This window comes from Salvia hispanica, chromosome 2, assembly GCF_023119035.1.
Source record: "Salvia hispanica cultivar TCC Black 2014 chromosome 2, UniMelb_Shisp_WGS_1.0, whole genome shotgun sequence".
NCBI lineage: Eukaryota > Viridiplantae > Streptophyta > Magnoliopsida > Lamiales > Lamiaceae > Salvia > Salvia hispanica.
Window position 1 is genome coordinate 23,288,546 of NC_062966.1, and position 19,139 is coordinate 23,307,684.

Below are 19,139 nucleotides of genomic sequence, written 5' to 3' on the forward strand. Positions count from 1 at the left end.
CAAGCATACAAAGGTCACTTTTAGGTCATTGTAAGCTTATTTTTATGTCATTATAATAAGGATGACATAAAATGATCTTAACATGACTTCAAACCCAAATTTTATAATATGACCTAAAACTTCTTAATAATGACCCACCGTGTTTTTCTTTAATTATTGACCATTAGATTGAAAAATCCGTGGTCAGGATTTGGTCTGACATGCATTTTTGTATTGATCATTTTCCTATATATATATATATATATGGATGTATTCAGGTCCTTACATTAAATATTTGGAAAACGCAACACTAATTTGAACCATTGGATATTTAAATCTAACGCTTATAATGATACCACGTGTAATTATTAAACAAACAATAAAAAATTGAAAAGCCCATTTTAGGTATTTTGCACAAGATACACGGTTATGCTCACCTATAAAATAGTTGCCATGATTGTTTTCCTTATTTAAATCATAACTACCGTGTTATGTTTTGATTTAAAATATAATACTTACCTTTATTATTTTTTTCACTCATTATGACAAGATATTCATTTACTTATTTTCCATTTCATCTATTTTTCTCTTTACAATTTCTTTTATCTCCATCGAAACAATTCTTTGTGAGTTGAAGATATCATATTATTACTCATCAATTTAAATGTAAATAATGAAAAGTTACTATCATTGTAATGACTTTTTAGATAATGCCCAAACGTTATTCTTTTAATTTTCATTGTTGATAGTACATCTATTTTCATTGTTGACAGTATCATCTATTTTGTACATTAAACATGTTGCGCATTTAAAGATATGTTACTGTATGCCTACATTATTTAGAAGTAATTGTACATTACTCAAAATGTACATATCATCATCAGTTTGACATACCAAAAAAATATCTTTTCATAATTAACAAGAGAATAAGCATTCAATTCATGTTTCCTTGCAACCATGCTATTTCCACAACCACCAAAACAATTTGATCGACATAAAAACACCTTGCTAATTGTTCAAAACAAGAACTACTACATAACATAAATTACTCCAAACCATATGCTTCGAACCACAGCTCAGAAGTGTACGGCTGAGCTTAATCCTCAACATTCCCAAGCTCTTCGTTCCCTTAGTCATGAGACCGCAGTCCTATTCTTTCTGTTTAGTCCGAAAATGTTGTAACTGAACATATTGTAGTGCAAGATTCCACCGAACCCAATTTCATAGACAACTTGGATTTGTCTCGGGTTCAATTTCTTAGTCATATTCACGTATTCCTTCGCCGTCCTCTTGAAATACAATACGTTGTCCTTCTTATTGCGCTTAGGTGGTTGTGCCTAGATGTCCACCCGCGTGTTGTTGTCAAAGTCGTCATAGTCATGCCCTCTTTGAACCTATTCACAAATATATAGATTGATGTAGCAAATCAGTGAAATAATGTAGACACAAATCAGATACACATTCCAGATGTAACTAGATACAAATTCAAGGTGTAATCAGATAATGTAGCAATTAGTACATGACAGAAGAAGGGAGTTGCCTAGATAATGTAGCTAAACAAGTAAACAATGTAGACAAACATTAAAGAAATTATTTTGCCTAGATAATGTATCTTATCAATTGAACAATGTACACATGTCACGACCGCACTTTGCTAAGGATAGCAAACGCGGTTTATCGCAACTAGGGGAGGATTAAAGAAGCGGGAAAGAAAGGGGAATCTCGGCATGACTGATATGAATGAAATCAAATGGGGATAACTGGAAAAAATATATCAGAGTACACAATACAAAAGAACATAAGTTCAACTTTTACATTGCAGCGGAAGAGTCAAGAGAGAATGACACCGTGTATGGAGACACGATTCATCCGAGCATTATAATGCTGAAACACATTCGCCATCTTTGCTCAACATCGCCCTTCGTTATCACCGCTTAACCTGCACATTTTTAAAACATATGCAGGGCTGAGTACTTGATGTACTCAGTGAACACAATGCCGAAATATTTTTCATAAAAACTGGTTTTGTCAAGCCATAACTGAGTGAACACGGGGTTTTACTGAAAATGCCCGAGAACACTAAAAACATTTTCTCTTTAAAACTGTGATCGGCCGATCCATTTTCCTGGAACATATACCATATCTGAACTTCATTCTGGTGCCGGGAATGTGGCCACATTCCACGGTCACAATGAGCGGCCAACTCGAAGGATGGCTCCCGGTCCCTGGTGTACACTAGCCTGAGCAGGGAATCACTCCCACACTCAGACCCGAATTCGATTCACAACATAACTGGTCTAGTAGGGTCGCTCCCTTTTCTAGACGAACAGATAGGTAATGCTCAAAACAAAAACACGGCAAGACAAAACATACTTTGAATTTAAATAACTGAAAGCATTTTTCACCACATAATAATGTAGAATAGAAAGCCCACAAAAATACTTTAGTTCGAAAGCCCACCTCGTTCGTTTACTTTTCCTTAACTTGAATTTATTTCTCCGACCTTAACTTGAGAAGATAACCTTTTTAAAAACATCACAATATAATACACAAATCAGATTTCAAGAAATTCTTAAACTTTAATAGGAATGCATGCCTTCTAATTAATCCATTTAATTTTTTCGCTATTCTTCAATAAATTTCTAAAACTCGCATACTATTTAATGCTTCTTCTTTCACTATTCTCGACTTCGATTGAAATGAACTTTACACTTTTAACTTCAAAATTTACTCTTATGCAAAACTCTAAAATAAAACAAAAGAACAATTATTTTATATTAGTCACCCCATTAGAAGAAACCATATAAAAATATTAATTGAACCTTAACTGAAAACTTAGGCTAAAAAAAATTAAATATCTAAATTTCTCCCAACTAATTCTTGGCCACCTTTTTAAATAAATTTACTGCAGCCCAACTTATTAAAAGGAGTTGGGCTCGGATTTTAATTCTCTCATCCTCTTAGCCCAAGTAAATAACATGCAGCCCAATCATCACTTAAAATGCTAGCCCAAAAGATATACTTATACCCACGCATATATACTAAGTCATCATCTTCCTTACAATAATTCTAAACCCAAATTGATGTGAGAGAAGCTCCTTCTTCTCACTTCCAGCTGCTGCCGCCGCCACCCTGCCATCGCCGCCTCCGGCGGCGTCTCTCCCCCTCCGACTCTTCCTCTCTCTTCTCCCCTCTCTCTCTTTCTCTCCCCACTCCCTCTTCCTTTCTCGGCCCTACTCGCGCCGCCGCTGCCCCTCTCTCTCTCCCGATCTGCCCGCTGCTGTGCATGCACAGGCAGCGGCTTCGCCGCTTCTTCTCCGCGCCTCACGCTGCCGGAGCAGCTTCCCGGCGCCACTCCAGCCCCGGCCGCTGCCTCCTCACCGACTCCCGAGAGGTAAGTTAGGGAAATTCTATTCTATTCCCTTTTTGGTTTTATTTCTAAAGATTTAATCTTTGATTTAAAAGTTTGGTGTGTAATTTGCAAATTATAGAGATTGTGAACTCGTCCTCGGCAGTGAGTGGTGCGGGCTGCCGGAAATCCGACAGATTTGAGATAAGCTTCCTCATTCTTTCTAGTTATTAAGGCAGTAGGTTCCTACTTTGGTTCTATTTACTGAATTTGGTGATTTGTGATTATATGCCTTGCTATTTGGAAGACTCTATGGTGAAATACGTTGTTAAGTTTGGTGTGGCAGATTCTATTTCCTAAATAAATACATATGCTTACATATACGAAAGAAAAGAAAGGCTTGGTGTTTACCTTTGATGTGGGAACAAAGTGTTGTTGGATTGTAGGCTTGATCCTACGATTGTCTGCAGCTCTCTGCAACTCTCCCTCCTCGTACTCCTTTATTCTATATATATGTGTATGAAGAGAATTTGTAGAATGTTTGATAGTGATGGGTTTCCTGAAGTGGAAAGGCTGGGGTTTATATAGTTGCCATTTCTTCAAGTTGCTATGCAAGTGGAGGGGGGTTTAACAATGGGGAAGGTTTAACATGGGGGAGGTTTAATCTGGGGAGGTTTACTGCCAAAAGATCTCCTCAAAATCTCCTCAAGGATCTAATTTGGATCCTATTTCTTGATCTTACGGCTAAAAATATGGCTTGAGAATTGAGGGAGCATTTGAAGCTTTGATCTCTATGCACTTGCATTTAATGTCCACTTGGTTGAAATCTTGCAAAGATTTTGATTGGATTTGGGAATGAATTTCATCAAATCTACTATTGGATTTCATTTGATACTCCCTAATCCATTCAAAGATTTACTCCACAATTTATTTTACTACTCTCTCTAATTCTCTTCTTTTGTAGTAAATAACATCTATTTATGGAGCATGGGCTATCCTCGTCGATGTATCGGCTTTCCTCGGAGCTTGAGCACGACCGTTGAGCGGCTGCCCGAACTTGCACGCCTATCTCTTATTGTAAAAGATTAGGATTTGGATGTATTGTATATTTTAATCGGACTTCTCGTATCATGTATTATTTGGATTTATTATTTTAAATTAATCGTGGTAAAACCAACAACTTCTATTGTATATTTCGTCTTGATTTCTTTATAACTCAAAAGATCGATATTAAAAAATTCAAACGGGCAGTTTATAAATACTACATTGATCACTTATTTATAATATGTAGTTAAGATCATAATAATAATATTAAGGTTCAAAAGTTGGGGATGTTACAACACATTACATCACAGAATTGCGGGGACTAGATAATGTAGATAAACAAGTAGCCGATGTACACAAACATCAAATAATGGAGTTTAACAAGATAATATAGCTTATCTAGTGGACTATGTTACATCAGATAATGGAGTAGCCTAGATGATGTAGCTAAACAAGTAAACAATGTAGACAAACTTCAAAGAAACTATTTTGCTCAGATAATGTAGCTTATCAAGTGAACAATGTACCCATTATATCATAGAATTGAGTAGACTAGATAATGTAGCTTGAGATGTGAACAATGTACATATTACATCACAAAATTGAGTTTACTAGATAATGTAGCTAAACAAGTACACAATGTACACAAACATCAAATAATAGAGTTCGACAATATAATGTAGCTTATCTAGTGAACTATGTACATAGATACAGATAATGGAGTTGTCTAGATTCCGTGTCGGTTCCCAAATATTTCATTTTAAGTGGAACGGATGGAGCAGTACTATAGGTTCTAGATAAATTTATTTGGTCCCACATGCCACAGCCACAAGATAAACTAAGAGCTTAAGAAATACCACAATGTTAACTAGTCCCTTAAATCAAAATCTATAAATAGAGCCCTCCCATTTCCGGAAAATCACAGCAGCAAGAAAACCATTTCTTCTTTTCCAAATTTCTGTAATCCAACAGCCTCATCCATCCTCCTTGGAATTTATTTAATCTATAAATTAGTTAATGGTTTGTAGATATATAATTTCTTTGCTTGCACTCTATTTTTATAGATATATGCTTTATCCATTTCGTTTTCAACACTTCGAAAAAAGGTTGATTATCGACGGAATTACTGATGGCTGACAATCCGTCGGTAACTACCGATATCTATATCGGTGTTACCAATGGATTTTCTGTTGGCCATAACTAATAACAAATTACCGACATGCGAATTACTGACGGACAGTTCCGTCGGTAATCTGTCGATAAAACAGTTTACCAACCGGAAATTTTGAGTTACACACGGAATTTTCTGTCGGTAAATTTGTTATTTTTGGCAGTGCAATTTTGGTAACCCTGCCTCATAAAATCGTTAATTAAAATCATGTTCATTTTAGATTATTGATTGTTAACAATATAATGGCTGCAGGCTTGAGCATGTCTCTCATCAAAAACTGGTGTTACTAGTTTTTGACACAACAAATTTATACAGTTTCTCATTTAATTTTCAGGGTGGAAGAAACATGGCAACAATCTCTCTTCCAAGGGTGATCGTGATCAAATCGAAAGCGTACGGAAGTAAAGGCCATGCTTACTTCAAGGCTGATGGCGCATCAGTAGTTTTGGGAGAAGAGGACATATTAAGCACGCTCGTCAAGATTGATGTGGAGCGTTCTATCACTAACGCCAATTATGTCAACCTCAAATTCGGCTATTTCAACAGATACTGGCGCCGCAAAGAAAACGACAAATTCATCATTGCTGAATCCAACCAGGTGGAAGAGGACGTCTCAAAGCCCTCCTGCACCTTGTTTGGAAAACGACAAATCACGTTGATGGTACTTACACCGGCGTCAGCTATTACAGCTTCAGCTTCCATGTCAGAGAAACCAAGTCACTCTGAGCTACTACTTGTGTCCCAAAGATCCATTACCTTTTATTGTTTTCTCTTAAGTTGTTTGCTTTGTTTCGTTTCCTTTTCTTGTCGTTATGCTAATAATCTCCAGATACATGTATGTATCTGATGATCCGATGTTGCTTCATATGTACAAAATGTGTGGTTGATTTGAATTATATATGGATGTCTAGGTTGTGTAGTACAGTAGTTAGTTTGTGTCATATTCAATTGGCTAATAATAGGGCACGAAGAAAAGTGTCCTGGGGACAAATTGGTCAAATAGTAGCTATCTCCTTCAACCAATAACTCTTCTTCAAGGCAGCTGTTAGAGCCACGAATTCAGCTTCTGTAGTTAGTTGACAATGCAACCGCGCTTTAGAGATTTGACTTCCAACTAATGGCTGCTCCAAACATTGTGAAAATGTAACCAGATTGGAATCTTCTGTTATCAATATTCCCTACAAAATCAGAGTCACAATATCCAATTATCACATCACATTTTTACTCATCAAACCATCCGAACAATATGCCAAAATCACCATTTCAGTGTTCTCTTCCATGGTTGGCCATAAACTTGCTAGTCACACTGCTCTTGTAGAAATCATGGTTGGCCATAAACTTGCTAGTCACACTTATCGATCCTGGTCTTGTAGAAATCATGGCATGCATTCTGACATCTGCTTTGTTGACAACTTGAAGTGTTGGGCCAGTGCAGTTGTTGTCTCCTTTGCATTCTCCATCTTGAATGAACCTCTTCAATAGTCTTGAAACGTAGTCATGTTGACCGAGCCAAATCAACTTTATTTTTCTGTCCCTTACCCATGCTCAATATATATCTTTCAGCCCAAAATAAAATCTAGTTAGTGGCCCATTTGTTTTAAGCTTTTCTTCGAATCGTGGGCAGTCATTAACCTAGAACGAAAGGTTCAACCATTTGCTCGAAAACAACGGCGTTTCCTATTAAAAATGAAACATTTCCTTTTTGGGTCGTCTCATTCAAAATGAAAACATTTCCTAAAATGTAAATACCATCATCTCTACTTTTTCCATATCTCTTACTCCCTCCGTCCACCATTTAAAGAGCTCTTTTGTCATTTTAGTTTTTCCACAATTTATAGAACCATTTACTTTATTCCACTTTTAGTATGCAAATCCCATATTTCACCAACCTTTTTACACTCACAATCCAATATAAAACTAATAGTTTAAATGGGTCCCACAGTCCACACATTTTCTGTAACAGCCCGCCTTCCTAGGGTACAATAAATGCGGCGACTGCTACCAAAACGGACTTTAAGAGTTCGACATAGGCTAGGGTTTTCATTTAAAGAGTTTTGACCAAAACTTTAAAGGAACTATCAGAGCATTAAAACAACAACTTAACCTAGAAGCTTAAATAAGAAAAAGGAAGGTATCGTAAATTACGATCAAAAATCTCAAGAGTATGACATAGTTTCCAAGATAAAAACCATATGATAGTCTAAGGCCTCTAAACCGAAAGGAGAGTGCAAAATATCCAAAATAAATCAAAGTGTTTCAAAATAATTTCAGCGGAAACGACCAAGAGAAAGAGCAGCTATGTATGAAGACACAACTACGCTTGAAGTTCAAAACATCCATCTTAATTAGTTATCATGCTCAACACCCGCCACCGCTCGTCATCGTTCAACCTGCACATAAGGAAAACACATGCAGGGCTGAGTATTTTGAAATACTCAGTGAACTCGTTGCCAAAACGTTTTATAGGTTATGCCACCCTTACGAAGTGAACTCGAGTTTTAAGCAGTAGTTATAAGAGAATATCACGAGTATCACAAAATATATTTTCCATAGACTGGCCAGTCAAACAACTCCCCACTTTTCTCATAAATTTCCACAATCACAATCACAATCTTCCCATGGTGCGACGAAAGTGTGGTCACACTTTTCGCCCACGAGACCGGCCGACTAGCAAGGACGGCTCCCGATCCCCTCGTGTACACATCCTGGTAGGGTTTGCGGCCCATACTCAGACCCGAATTTGTTTAATCATATCCATAGCCCTATAGCCCAATGGAGCGAAATCTCAAACATAGGCATGGCATAACAGTTAAACCACCCTTATTTCTCCACATTCATAGATTTGTACATAAAAGAGTTTAAGAGTAAAGCCCACCTCGACTGCTTAGGTTTCAAGTAAGTTCTTTCCCTTGCTATCCGGCTTTGCAACTGAGGTTTCACCTTTTTAATCACATAGGCACATATTTCAATACAAACTCCTAACTCATGCATGTCTCAACGCTTTTCCCTTTTCCCACCGATCTATTTTAGCATCATTAATCAATCAAGGTCATGTTCATCGCGTAAGTTCCATTCGCATCTCAACTCTAGATCTAATATCAACATGTGTCATACAAGAGTATATTGCCATCATACACACACCACACAAACACAACACACACGTTCACACACGCACGCCACTCACACACACGCCACGCCATACTCATGCATACATATTTCCATATCCCCTTTACCCCACTTTCACTCAACAAGATGCATGAGGGTTCAAGAATACCGATTAATCGGTTAGAAAGAAGAGGAATCGAGTATAAAGAAGAAGATTAATATGAGGATACCTTTTTGAGAAAAACGAACGGTAGAAACGAAGTAAAGACTTGGTTCTTCAAAAATCTTGAGGCTCAAACTCTAATTCTTCTCAAAGGTTGAAGGATTATTGAAGTAAAGTAGAAGAAAATTGAGAGAGAGTGGAGAAGGGAGGGGGGCGAAAATTATGGGGGCTAGGGTTAGGGGTTCCTCTTATTTATAGTGCTCAATAAGATCTTTAGGTAAATAGAATAGAATATTTGGTAAGATTTTATTCTACACAATAAAATAAATAAATATTGTGAAGTAGGGAAGAAGAATGAACAAAAATAGACTAGGATATCAAGGCATGTAATTTTTGAAATATATGGCTCCCAATTAGCCAAGATTTTATTTTGGTATATTTTACGGAGTAGAATAAAATATCGCAGAGCAAAATAAAATAAAAATTCTCCCATTGGAGGAAGGGAAATAGGCGTGTAGTAGCCTTTTAAATAAGGCATGGATTTTTAATATTAACTAAAATGAGATATGGCAAGGTCTCTTGAAGTATGGAAAGATTTGGTAGAATATTTAAATTCTAGGTATGGAAGGAAATCAAACAAGGAATCAATTAAACAAGCAAAATAATATTTCCTTCCCAGCATAGGTGATTTTCAAAAATCACCTAGGAAAATAAGGGGCTCGATTTTTCTCAATAAAAATAAGGAATAATTGGGTTTTGGATTTAATTTGGATAAATATCCCAAGAATTAAATTAAATCCGGAAAAATAGAATTTCTTCTCCAAAAGTCCAAGGGTTCGAAAATCTCAATATTTAGGTGGCTAGTATTTATGGAAATTTTCCCTAATATTCTCACTCACCCTTAAACAAATAATTCACCTCATAATTTAATAAATCACATGCCACGTCACATAGTCAACAAATTTTGACTTTTCAAACTTCTCGGTCAAAGAAACTCATTCACTAAATTCGTTTATCAAATAATTCACATCTCCCACGTCATCAATAATAAATTTTAGGGCTCTAAAATTAGGGTTTGGAAATTCGGGATGTTACATTTTCTCCTTTTACTTTTCTTTACAAAGTCAAACAATTTCTTATGAATTGTTTAAATTGAAAATGAAATATAGTTTTAACTCTAGCAAGCTCCATCTACAGTAGATCTGACTTATAAATTTAGTAATCATGGAATGCATTCTACGTGTAGTATTATGGGCCTATTCAATTGGGCCGGTCTGCTTCTATTGTAACCAGCCCAAGAGATTGCAGGCTGTTGGAGAATAAGGCCTTAGCCCACTTCACTAATTAACCCTACACGTGTCACTCTCTTGTGGGGTGTGAGAGTTGAGTCTTTTATATACTCCCTTCTCATTCTATTCTTTATTCACTTTTGATTAACACTGCGTGAAGTTAGGGTTTTCTCCTCTCCTCTGTAGATCTTTCTGTTCCTGAGAGATTGTTGATCCCCCTCTGATTCCTGAGTGTGTAAACACGAGTGAGGGTGATTGTGAGTTAAAAAAACTTCTGGTTTTCTAGTCTAAGGGATTTGACCGAATGTGGTGAAGTTTTCTTGAGTTTCAGAGGAGGGTTTCCTGTGGTGATTTGCTGGTACAAAGGCTCTTGATCTTGACTGCAGTCTGTGGGATTGTGTGGTCTAGGGCTTGTGTGGAGACAGTGAAGCAGATCTTGATTTGCTACGGTTTCTCCCGAGGGCAAATCAGTTGGTGAACAAGGGATTGAGGGTCGGATAGTTGTGGCCTGTGCAGTTATACCTGTGCAACTTGAGCCTATTATTTGATCTGAGATTCTTGTAGTTTCTTACTTTCTGGTTTAATTGCTTTGTTTACTTCTTGTTGTGGTGAACGCATTTAATCGGTGTGTTAAGTGTTTCAGGAGTGCTGGAAGATTGAAGGATCAAGATCTAGGAGTTTGGTAGCTAGATCTCTGTGAATTGTTGTATTACTTGTAATAGCTCGGTGTACTTAAACCTTACACTACATACTGCATAACTATAACTACATGAAAGCCGCTTTACTTGCTTTCATTGTTAAATCTATGTGCTCACCTCTTGAAGTTCATTGGAGCTCGTACAGACTGCGGTGTTGTTGCATACAAGGCATTATCGTTTTAATTTTGGAGACGATGCTCTCAAATAGAGGGCACCATCGGGTTGTATCTCGTCTTGGTGAAGTTCTCCTCAACTCGACCATTTACGATTTTATTGTATCACGTAATTTTCAATTTTTTTTATGTTATTCGACAAGCAATATGTATGACACGTTGATGAATCATTTCAAATAAATAACTTTATGGTGGTCCAAACTTTGGGTTGCACTTGTGGTCCAGTTGCTAATATAATTAGATTAACATATATTTAACCTTTTAAAATTTTAAATCGGATAAACCTCGGCATCTATACAAGAAGCAAATAAATAAATAACGATTGTTGCTCTAGTTTCTTTCTATTGTATGAACTACCGCCGTAAGATGACAAAACAACTTTTTGTTTTTTTAATCCAAAGGAATGCGATGTAAACCGGTAATCATTTGTTTTTAAGCCCTAAAGAGGATAAATTATGATTATCAATTTTTCAGGCCGATAGACATTATAGAAGAATAAACCAAAATCAATTAAAAAACTCAACAAAGTTAAGAGAGATGCGTTTTCACTAACGACTACGATAAGGTGGAGATGAAAAGCCACATCACATTTTAATTGATTAATTACGATAAATACAATTATTAGCTTCCATTCTCAATTAAGACAAGTTATCTAGGTTTGTCGTATGTAATGATAGATACCATTACCACGTGAAAGAGCATGTTTACGAGATCCATCATGTAATTGTAATTATGAAATAATTAGTACAATGTAATATGGTTGCTAGTGCGTTTAAAATAAAATATGGAGTACATCCATATGTAGTGAATGAATTTTAGTAAATTAATGCATGTTTTATATAATGAAAAACCTCTTTTCCTTGTTATATTATTGAAAACTTGCACATATTTATGTTGATTTTATATTGTTGTTGAGCTAATATTTCATGTATGGTATCCCAGATTAAAGCTCCGATATGAATCAAATTTCAAGTTCTCAAATTTAAAGAATTACAAAACTTATGAAAATCAATACAAAAAAAATTAGATTATGACACTTTTAATGCTTTTAATTAAGGATGCTAATTTGTGTCTAATTATACCACCAACGCTTCATAAAAGGTCCTTATTGTTAGTGTCCTAACTAAAATTAGGGGACATAATAGAAGTGTCCTAAGATAATTTGCCTTCAACTTAGAGACGCTTCCTTTTGTGTCCTAAATTATAGTTATTATTAAAATTTTCCAAACTCTAGTAATTTCGTCTCAATTTTTATGTCTTTAAAAGAATATTTTTTTATAGTGAGTGAATTACTCCATAGCTTTAGTAACTTTATATTACTAAAATACTCCTAGAAAATTTTAAAGTTTTTCTAGTACCCATGGCCCTCACCCCAACATTGAAAAATAATATTCCTCTGTCTAGCAGTAGAAGTATCTTTTTACTTTCGGTTCGTCTGTCGATAGAGTTATCAATTAAATTTCACTATAAATAATATTAGGTCTCAGTTTATGCTAACTTAATATATTCAAAATTTCTTTAAAACTAATATCTTAACAGTTAGTATTTTATTTCATTTACATTTTTAAAAAAAAATTTCTTAACATTTCTTAAATCACGTGAGAGATTCGAATCAGATTCAATGAGAATGCTAATACTATACGGAGGTAGTATCATTGTATTTTGTCTTTTAAACAATCTCGTGTCAATACTTTATATTCTTAATCCATAAAACAATAGGTATTGATTATATCAACCCTAGAATTCAAATGGGTTTGCATAGAATTCACTCTTAAATAAATGTATGGTCCCACGCCCACAAATTATTGAACAAAGAGCAAGAAATACCACAATGTTAACTCCTTAAACTGGATCTATAAATAGACATCTTCCTTACTTAGAAAATCACAACAACTTCGAGCAAGAAACACATTCCCTCATTTATAAATTTCTGTAATATATCCTGCAGCCTCTGATTCATCCTCCTTTAATTATATTTTAAGCTTTTATCCATTTAGTTATAACCTTTTTTACATCCCTTCTTGCATTATGGAGTTTTCACTATCTGTCTCATAATATTGCATATTTCTTCTTTCCATTTGTATTTATGCTTGTTATGTACTGTATGTCTGTGAATCATGTTAAAAACATATTTTTGACTCACTATCTGATTTTATTTAGTATATCCCTCCGTCTCAGCATAAGTGAGACGTATTCCTTTTTTGTACGTCTCAACCTAAGTGAGACGTTTCCTTTTTTGGCAACAATCAACTCACTCCTCTCACCTACTTTATCCTCTCATCTCTCCTACTTTATCTTCTCTCTTACTTTATTCTCTCTTTCTCTGTGGAATTACCGATGGCTGACCATCTGTCGGTAACTACTGACGGATATCGGTGTTACCAACGGATTTTCTGTTGGCCATAACTAATAACAAATTACCGACGTGCGCATTACCGACGGACAAATATGTCGATAAAGCAGTTTACCAACCGGAAATTTTGAATTACCCACGGAATTTTCCGTCGGTAAATTTGTTATTTTTGGTAGTGCAATTTTGGTAACCCTGCCTCATAAAATCGTTAATTAAAATCATGTTCATTTTAGATTATTGATTGTTAACAATATAATGGCTGCAGGCTTGAGCATTTCTCTCATCAAAAACTGGTGTTACTAGTTTTTATCACAACAAATTTATACAGTTTCTCATTTAATTTTCAGGGTGGAAGAAACATGGCAACAATCTCTCTTCCAAGGGTGATCGTGATCAAATCGAAAGTGTACGGAAGTAAAGGCCATGCTTACTTCAAGGCTGATGGCGCATCAGTAGTTTTGGGAGAAGAGGACATATTCAGCACGCTCGTCAAGATTGATGTGGAGCGTTCTATCACCAACGCCAAATATGTCAACCTCAAATTCGGCTATTTCAACAGATACTGGCGCCGCAAAGAAAACGACAAATTCATTATTGCTGAATCCAACCAGGCGGAAGAGGACGTCTCAAAGCCCTCCTGCACCTTGTTTGAGCCCGTCAAGGTTGATGATGCCGGGGTGTTTTACTTCAGGCACGTCCAGAGTGGAGGTCGCGTGTTAATGGATGCATCGAGCATGAGGTTTTACGTGGATGAGAAAGCCGGCAATGATGACAAAAGTTACCTAACTTTTGTGGACTGGAATACAATACTTAAACTGCCGAGCAAGGTGGCATTTAAGGGGAATAATGGCAAGTACCTCTTCAGTACAGATACAGCAACGGCACCTTTATTTAAGGCTGAAGATCCTAATGACGAAAGAGCTATCTTCATAGTGGAGATGAAGCCAGACGGACATGTCCGAATAATAGCACCTGCTTGGTTTGGAGGACTTTATGGATTTTCCTTGTCGGGATTGAGCGGTGGACCTGAATATGTGGTAATGTACGCACAAGGCGAGACGAATAAATTACTGGCTTCCAAAATCGATGAGGATTTAATTGCGCTCCGCAGTACAACCAACAATAACTTCTGCCGCATGCAGTATATTGCGAAGTTGAATGAGTATTTTCTCTGCGCAGACACTCCGACTATAACCGATGCCGCCAAACTTAAAGTGGAAGAGCGGGTGCTGGAACGAAAGATCTACAACGTGGTGTATCAGATGCAGTATGCTCGGATATTCAACGAGGCGCCTTATGTGGCAGGCTCAGCCGTGCTTATCAACGACAAGCCTCTGGCGGCTTCCATGCAGGCCGAAGTTGAATACACAGACGAGAGATCTTATTCTTTCAGCCGAAGCCAATCGTTGACTGGAAGCTTCAGCACCACCATCGAAGCTAGTGTGCCCTTCATTGCAAGTGTATCGATTACAGCGGGATTTGAGATAAATAAGGCGTTTCAGTGGGATGAGACCACAACAACTTCAACCACCGTAAAAGGAACTGCGATGGTTCCTGTGCCTGCCATGTCTAGCGTTACGGTTGATTATGTAGGAACAAGAGGCACCTGCAACATTCCTTTTTCTTACACTCAGGAAGACAGGAGCTCCTCCGATGCCCAAATTTCTTACACCGATCACGTTGATGGTACTTACACCGGCGTCAGCTATTACAGCTTCAGCTTCCATGTCAGAGAAACCAAGTCACTCTGAGCTACTACTTGTGTCCCAAACATCCATTACCTTTTATTGTTTTCTCTTAAGTTATGTGCTTTGTTTCGTTTCCTTTTCTTGTCGTTATGCTAATAATCTCCAGATGCATGTATGTATCTGATGATCCGATGTTGCTTCATATGTACAAAATGTGTGGTTGATTTGAATCATATATGGATGTCTAGTTTGTGTAGTAAAGTAGTTAATTTGTGTAATATTCAATTGGCTAATAATAGGGCAGCTGGTGTGCCCTTCATTACAAGTATATCGATTACAATGGGTTTTGACATAAGTGAGGAATTGCAGTGGGATGAAACCACAAAAACTTCAACCACTATTAAAGGCTCTGCGATGGTTCCTGTGCCTGCCATGTCTACCGTTACAGTTGATTTTGTGGGAACAAGAGGCACCTGCAACATTCCTTTTTCTTACACTCAGGAAGACAAGAGCTCCTCCGATGCCCAAATTTCTTACACCGATCACGTTGATGGTACTTACACCGGCGTCAGCTATTACAGCTTCAGCTTCCATGTCAGAGAAACCAAGTCACTCTGAACTACCACTTGTGTGCCAAACATCCATAGCATTTTACTATTTTATTTTATTTTTGTTCATTTGTGTGCTTTGTTTCATGAGCTTTCGTTTCCTTTTGTCGTCGTTATGCTAATAATTTCCAGATACACGTATGTATCTGATGATTCGATGTTGCTTCATATGTACAAAATGTGTGGTTGATTTGAATCATATATGGATGTCTAGTTTGTGTAGTAAAGTAGTTAATTTGTGTCATATTCAATTGGCTAATAATAGGGCAGCTGTTAGAGCCATGAATTCAGCCTCTGTAGTTGACAATGCAACCACGCTTTGGGATTTGACTTCCAACTAATGGTTTCTCCAAACATTGTGAAAATGTATCTAGATTGGGATCTTCTGTTATCAATATTTCCTACAAAATCAGAGTCACAATATCCAATTATCACATCACATTTATACTCATCAAAATCGTCCCAACAATATTCCAAAATCACTATATCAGTGTTCTCTTCCATGGTTGGCCATAAACTTGCTAGTCACACTTATCGACCCTGGTCTTGTAGAAATCATGGCATGCATTATGCTTCCCATTATATTAGCATAGGGATTCTTTTGGGCCTCTACTTTGTTGACAACTTGAAGTGTAGGGATGCCCGATCATGCCCGAGCCTGATCTCGGCCGATCGGGCGTGAGATCGGGCATCCATTGTGGATGCTCTAAAGAGGATCAATTATAATTATCATTTTTTCAGGCCGATAGACATTATAGAAGAATAAACCAAAATCAATTAAAAAACTCATCAAAGTTAAGAGAGATGCGTTTTCACTAATAACTACGATAAGTGGAGATGAAAAGCCACATCACATTTTAATTGATTAATTACGATAATTACAATATTAGTTTCTATTCTCAATTATGACAAGTTAACTAGGTTTGTCGTACTCGTATGTAATGATAGATACCATTACCACGTGAAGAGCATGTTTTCGAGATCCATCATGTAATTGTAATTATGAAATATTTAGTATAATGTAATATGGTTGCTAGTGCGTTTAAAATAAAATATGGAGTACATCTATACGTAGTGAATGAATTTCAACAGGTACTGGCGGCGCAAAGAAAACGACAAATTCATCGTTGCTGAGTCCGACCAGCCCGAAGAGGACGTCACAAAGCCCTCCTGCACCTTGTTCGAGCCCGTCAAGGCTGATGATTCCGGCGCCTTCTACTTGAGGCACGTCCAGAGCGGGGCCACGTGTCGCTGGATGGGTCCACCATGGCCTTTTACGTGAACGAAAGTTCCGGCGATGACGGCAAAAGTTACCTGACTTTCGTGGACTGGAATACATTAGTTAAATTGCCGGCAAAGGTAGTGATACGTATCTCTATTATTTTATTAATATATTATTGATTTTGCATATTTTTCTCACATGTGCATTAAAATGCTAACTTTTCTTAAATTGTTAACTTGCTAACTCATTAACGTAGTTTATTAAAAATGTCAATACGATCACATTAAAATGTCGACAAATATTTTTGTTGGCATTTTAATAAACTGTGTTGACATTTAAATATCAATGTTAACATAATGTATTAAAATATCAACTTAAGTTTATGTTGACATTTCAACATCTTCATGTTGACATTTTTAATACATTGCATTTATGAGTTAGCAACGGATCACACCCCTTTTCTCAAATACTCCCTCCGTCCACGAATAAGAGTTCCGTTTTTTCCATTTTGGTCCGTCCACGAATAAGAGTCTCGGTTCATAATTACCATAAATGGTAAAGAGACCCCACATTCCACTAACTCATTTCACTCACGTGTCATTTAAAACTAATATATACAAGTGAGACCCTTATTCCACTAACTTCTTCCACCCACTTTTCTTAACATTTCTTAAAACCCGCGCCATTTAAAAATGGGACTCTTAATCGTGGACGGAAGGAGTATCTCTTAGGATCTTTATTTTCTTGTTATGGAAAAATTTCCCTTACCAAGATTCCGGCATCGCGATTGCGGTCGGCAGAGAGATAAAAGGTAGTCGTGGGAGCTTTACCATTCGATCAAACCAAAAACAATATAGAATTGAAATAAAAACGTGAAAATAAAACAAGGATAACTATATTTCTGGATAGATTGAGAAGAATACAGTGTCTTCTATTTACTCCCACCGTCCATGATTAAATGTCTCATATTTGACCAGCACGGGTTTTAAGAAATTGTTTGACCGTATCAGGTGGCCTTCAAGGGGGATAACGGCAAGTATTTCTCAACATACGCCATACCATTATTTGAACTCGAAGATCCCAACGACGACAAAGCAATCTATACCGTGGAAATGAGGCCAGATAGATACGTCCGAATTACAGCCCCCGAAGTGGCCTATGAAGGATACGAAGGATCTTCACTGGTAGTAGTAAACGGTGAGCCAGAATTCAGGGTAATGTTCTCGAAAGTCGAGCTGAACAAACTCTGGCCTTCCGAAATCGACGAAAATTCAATCGCTCTCCGCAGTACAGCCAACAACAACTTCTTCCGTATACGATCTACTCCCGCTCTCCCTTACTATCTAAGCGCAGACGTCCCGACTATAACCAAGGAAGCCATAATCAAAGTGGAAGAGCCCGTGCTGGGACGGAAGATCTACAATGTGGTGTATCAGATGGAGTATGCTCGGATTTTCAACGAGGCGCCTTATTTGGCAGGCTCGGCCACGCTGATTAATGACAAAGATGACATGGCTTCGATGCAAGCATTGGTTTCATACAGACGAGAGATCTTATACTTTTAGCCGGAGCCTATCGCTGGGTGCAGGGTCAGCACCACCATCGAAGCGGGCGTGCCCTTCATTGAGAAGGCGTTGATTACGGTGAGTTATGGGATAAGTGGGACGTTCAAGTGGGAGGTAACTGTTAGAAATGATGGTGAAGTGAAGAATGGTGTTGAAAGAAATGAAGGCACGTTGCCTGGTGAGCTGGCACATGTTGAAGCGGGACCACTGAGTGCACGAGATAATAATGTTATCAACCACACTAGAGTGAAGCTTGAAGAATATGCCGTTAATTGTACGGAGCTGGACCACAAGAGGACGTGGAAGGATGTGTTGATAGCTGCTTCAGTGAAGAAGGATTAATTAAGTTTCTGTTGTGATTAGCATAAGATTAGAGAAAGATTCTAGATTGTTCTTAGTTGCAGTATAAGTATGCAGAGTCTATTTTCTGAGATCTCGAATCAATGAAACAAGGTTATGCTATTTTGAGTATTCAATACAAATCGCCTTTCTCCTTCATTATGGTTCTTGTTGTTTTCTTTCATGGTATAGAGCAGGATCTTTTTGATCCTGACTCTAGGGACCTACCTTTGTTCTCTATCTTGTTTTGAACATGGCGGAATCAAACGATTCAAATGCCAACTGAACCCCTCTATCTTCTTTACCTATTTTATTACAACTTCCACCAATATCAGTGAAGCTTACGGATGGAAACTTCCTTATGTGGCAACAGCAGGTTGAGGTATTTGTTTG

The 19,139-nt window shown here is 37.3% G+C and overlaps 2 protein-coding genes and 2 long non-coding RNA genes across 6 annotated transcripts; 3 read left to right on the top strand and 1 right to left on the bottom strand.

Moving 5' to 3' along the window:
* Positions 1-894: 894 nt before the first annotated feature.
* LOC125203238 lies at positions 895-2,499 on the bottom strand. Of its 2 annotated transcripts, XR_007173319.1 has the most exons (3): positions 2,440-2,499; positions 1,795-1,918; positions 895-1,373 (listed from the first exon to the last, which is right to left on the bottom strand). It is a non-coding gene; the product is annotated as an uncharacterized LOC125203238 (long non-coding RNA). The 2 variants fall into 2 exon arrangements; XR_007173318.1 differs by having other exon boundaries at positions 1,795-2,487.
* A 553-nt stretch (positions 2,500-3,052) lies between these two features.
* On the top strand, positions 3,053-4,517 carry LOC125204536. The gene is made up of 2 exons (XR_007173579.1): positions 3,053-3,373; positions 3,471-4,517. It is a non-coding gene; the product is annotated as an uncharacterized LOC125204536 (long non-coding RNA).
* A 772-nt stretch (positions 4,518-5,289) lies between these two features.
* LOC125203263 lies at positions 5,290-6,465 on the top strand. Of its 2 annotated transcripts, none has more exons than XR_007173325.1 (2): positions 5,290-5,332; positions 5,878-6,465. XR_007173325.1 is itself a non-coding variant. In XM_048101575.1 (2 exons), exons 1-2 carry the CDS (start codon positions 5,390-5,392, stop codon positions 6,388-6,390), a joined length of 516 nt encoding a protein of 171 aa, XP_047957532.1. In that variant the 5' UTR covers positions 5,331-5,389; the 3' UTR covers positions 6,391-6,465. The 2 variants fall into 2 exon arrangements, 1 of the variants encoding a protein (XP_047957532.1); XM_048101575.1 differs by having other exon boundaries at positions 5,331-5,392.
* A 6,391-nt stretch (positions 6,466-12,856) lies between these two features.
* LOC125203488 lies at positions 12,857-15,847 on the top strand. Its single transcript, XM_048101840.1, has 2 exons — positions 12,857-12,903; positions 13,672-15,847. The coding sequence occupies exon 2, from the start codon at positions 13,684-13,686 to the stop codon at positions 15,073-15,075; it is 1,392 nt and encodes a 463-aa protein (XP_047957797.1). The 5' UTR covers positions 12,857-12,903; positions 13,672-13,683; the 3' UTR covers positions 15,076-15,847.
* The last annotated feature ends 3,292 nt before the right edge of the window (positions 15,848-19,139 follow it).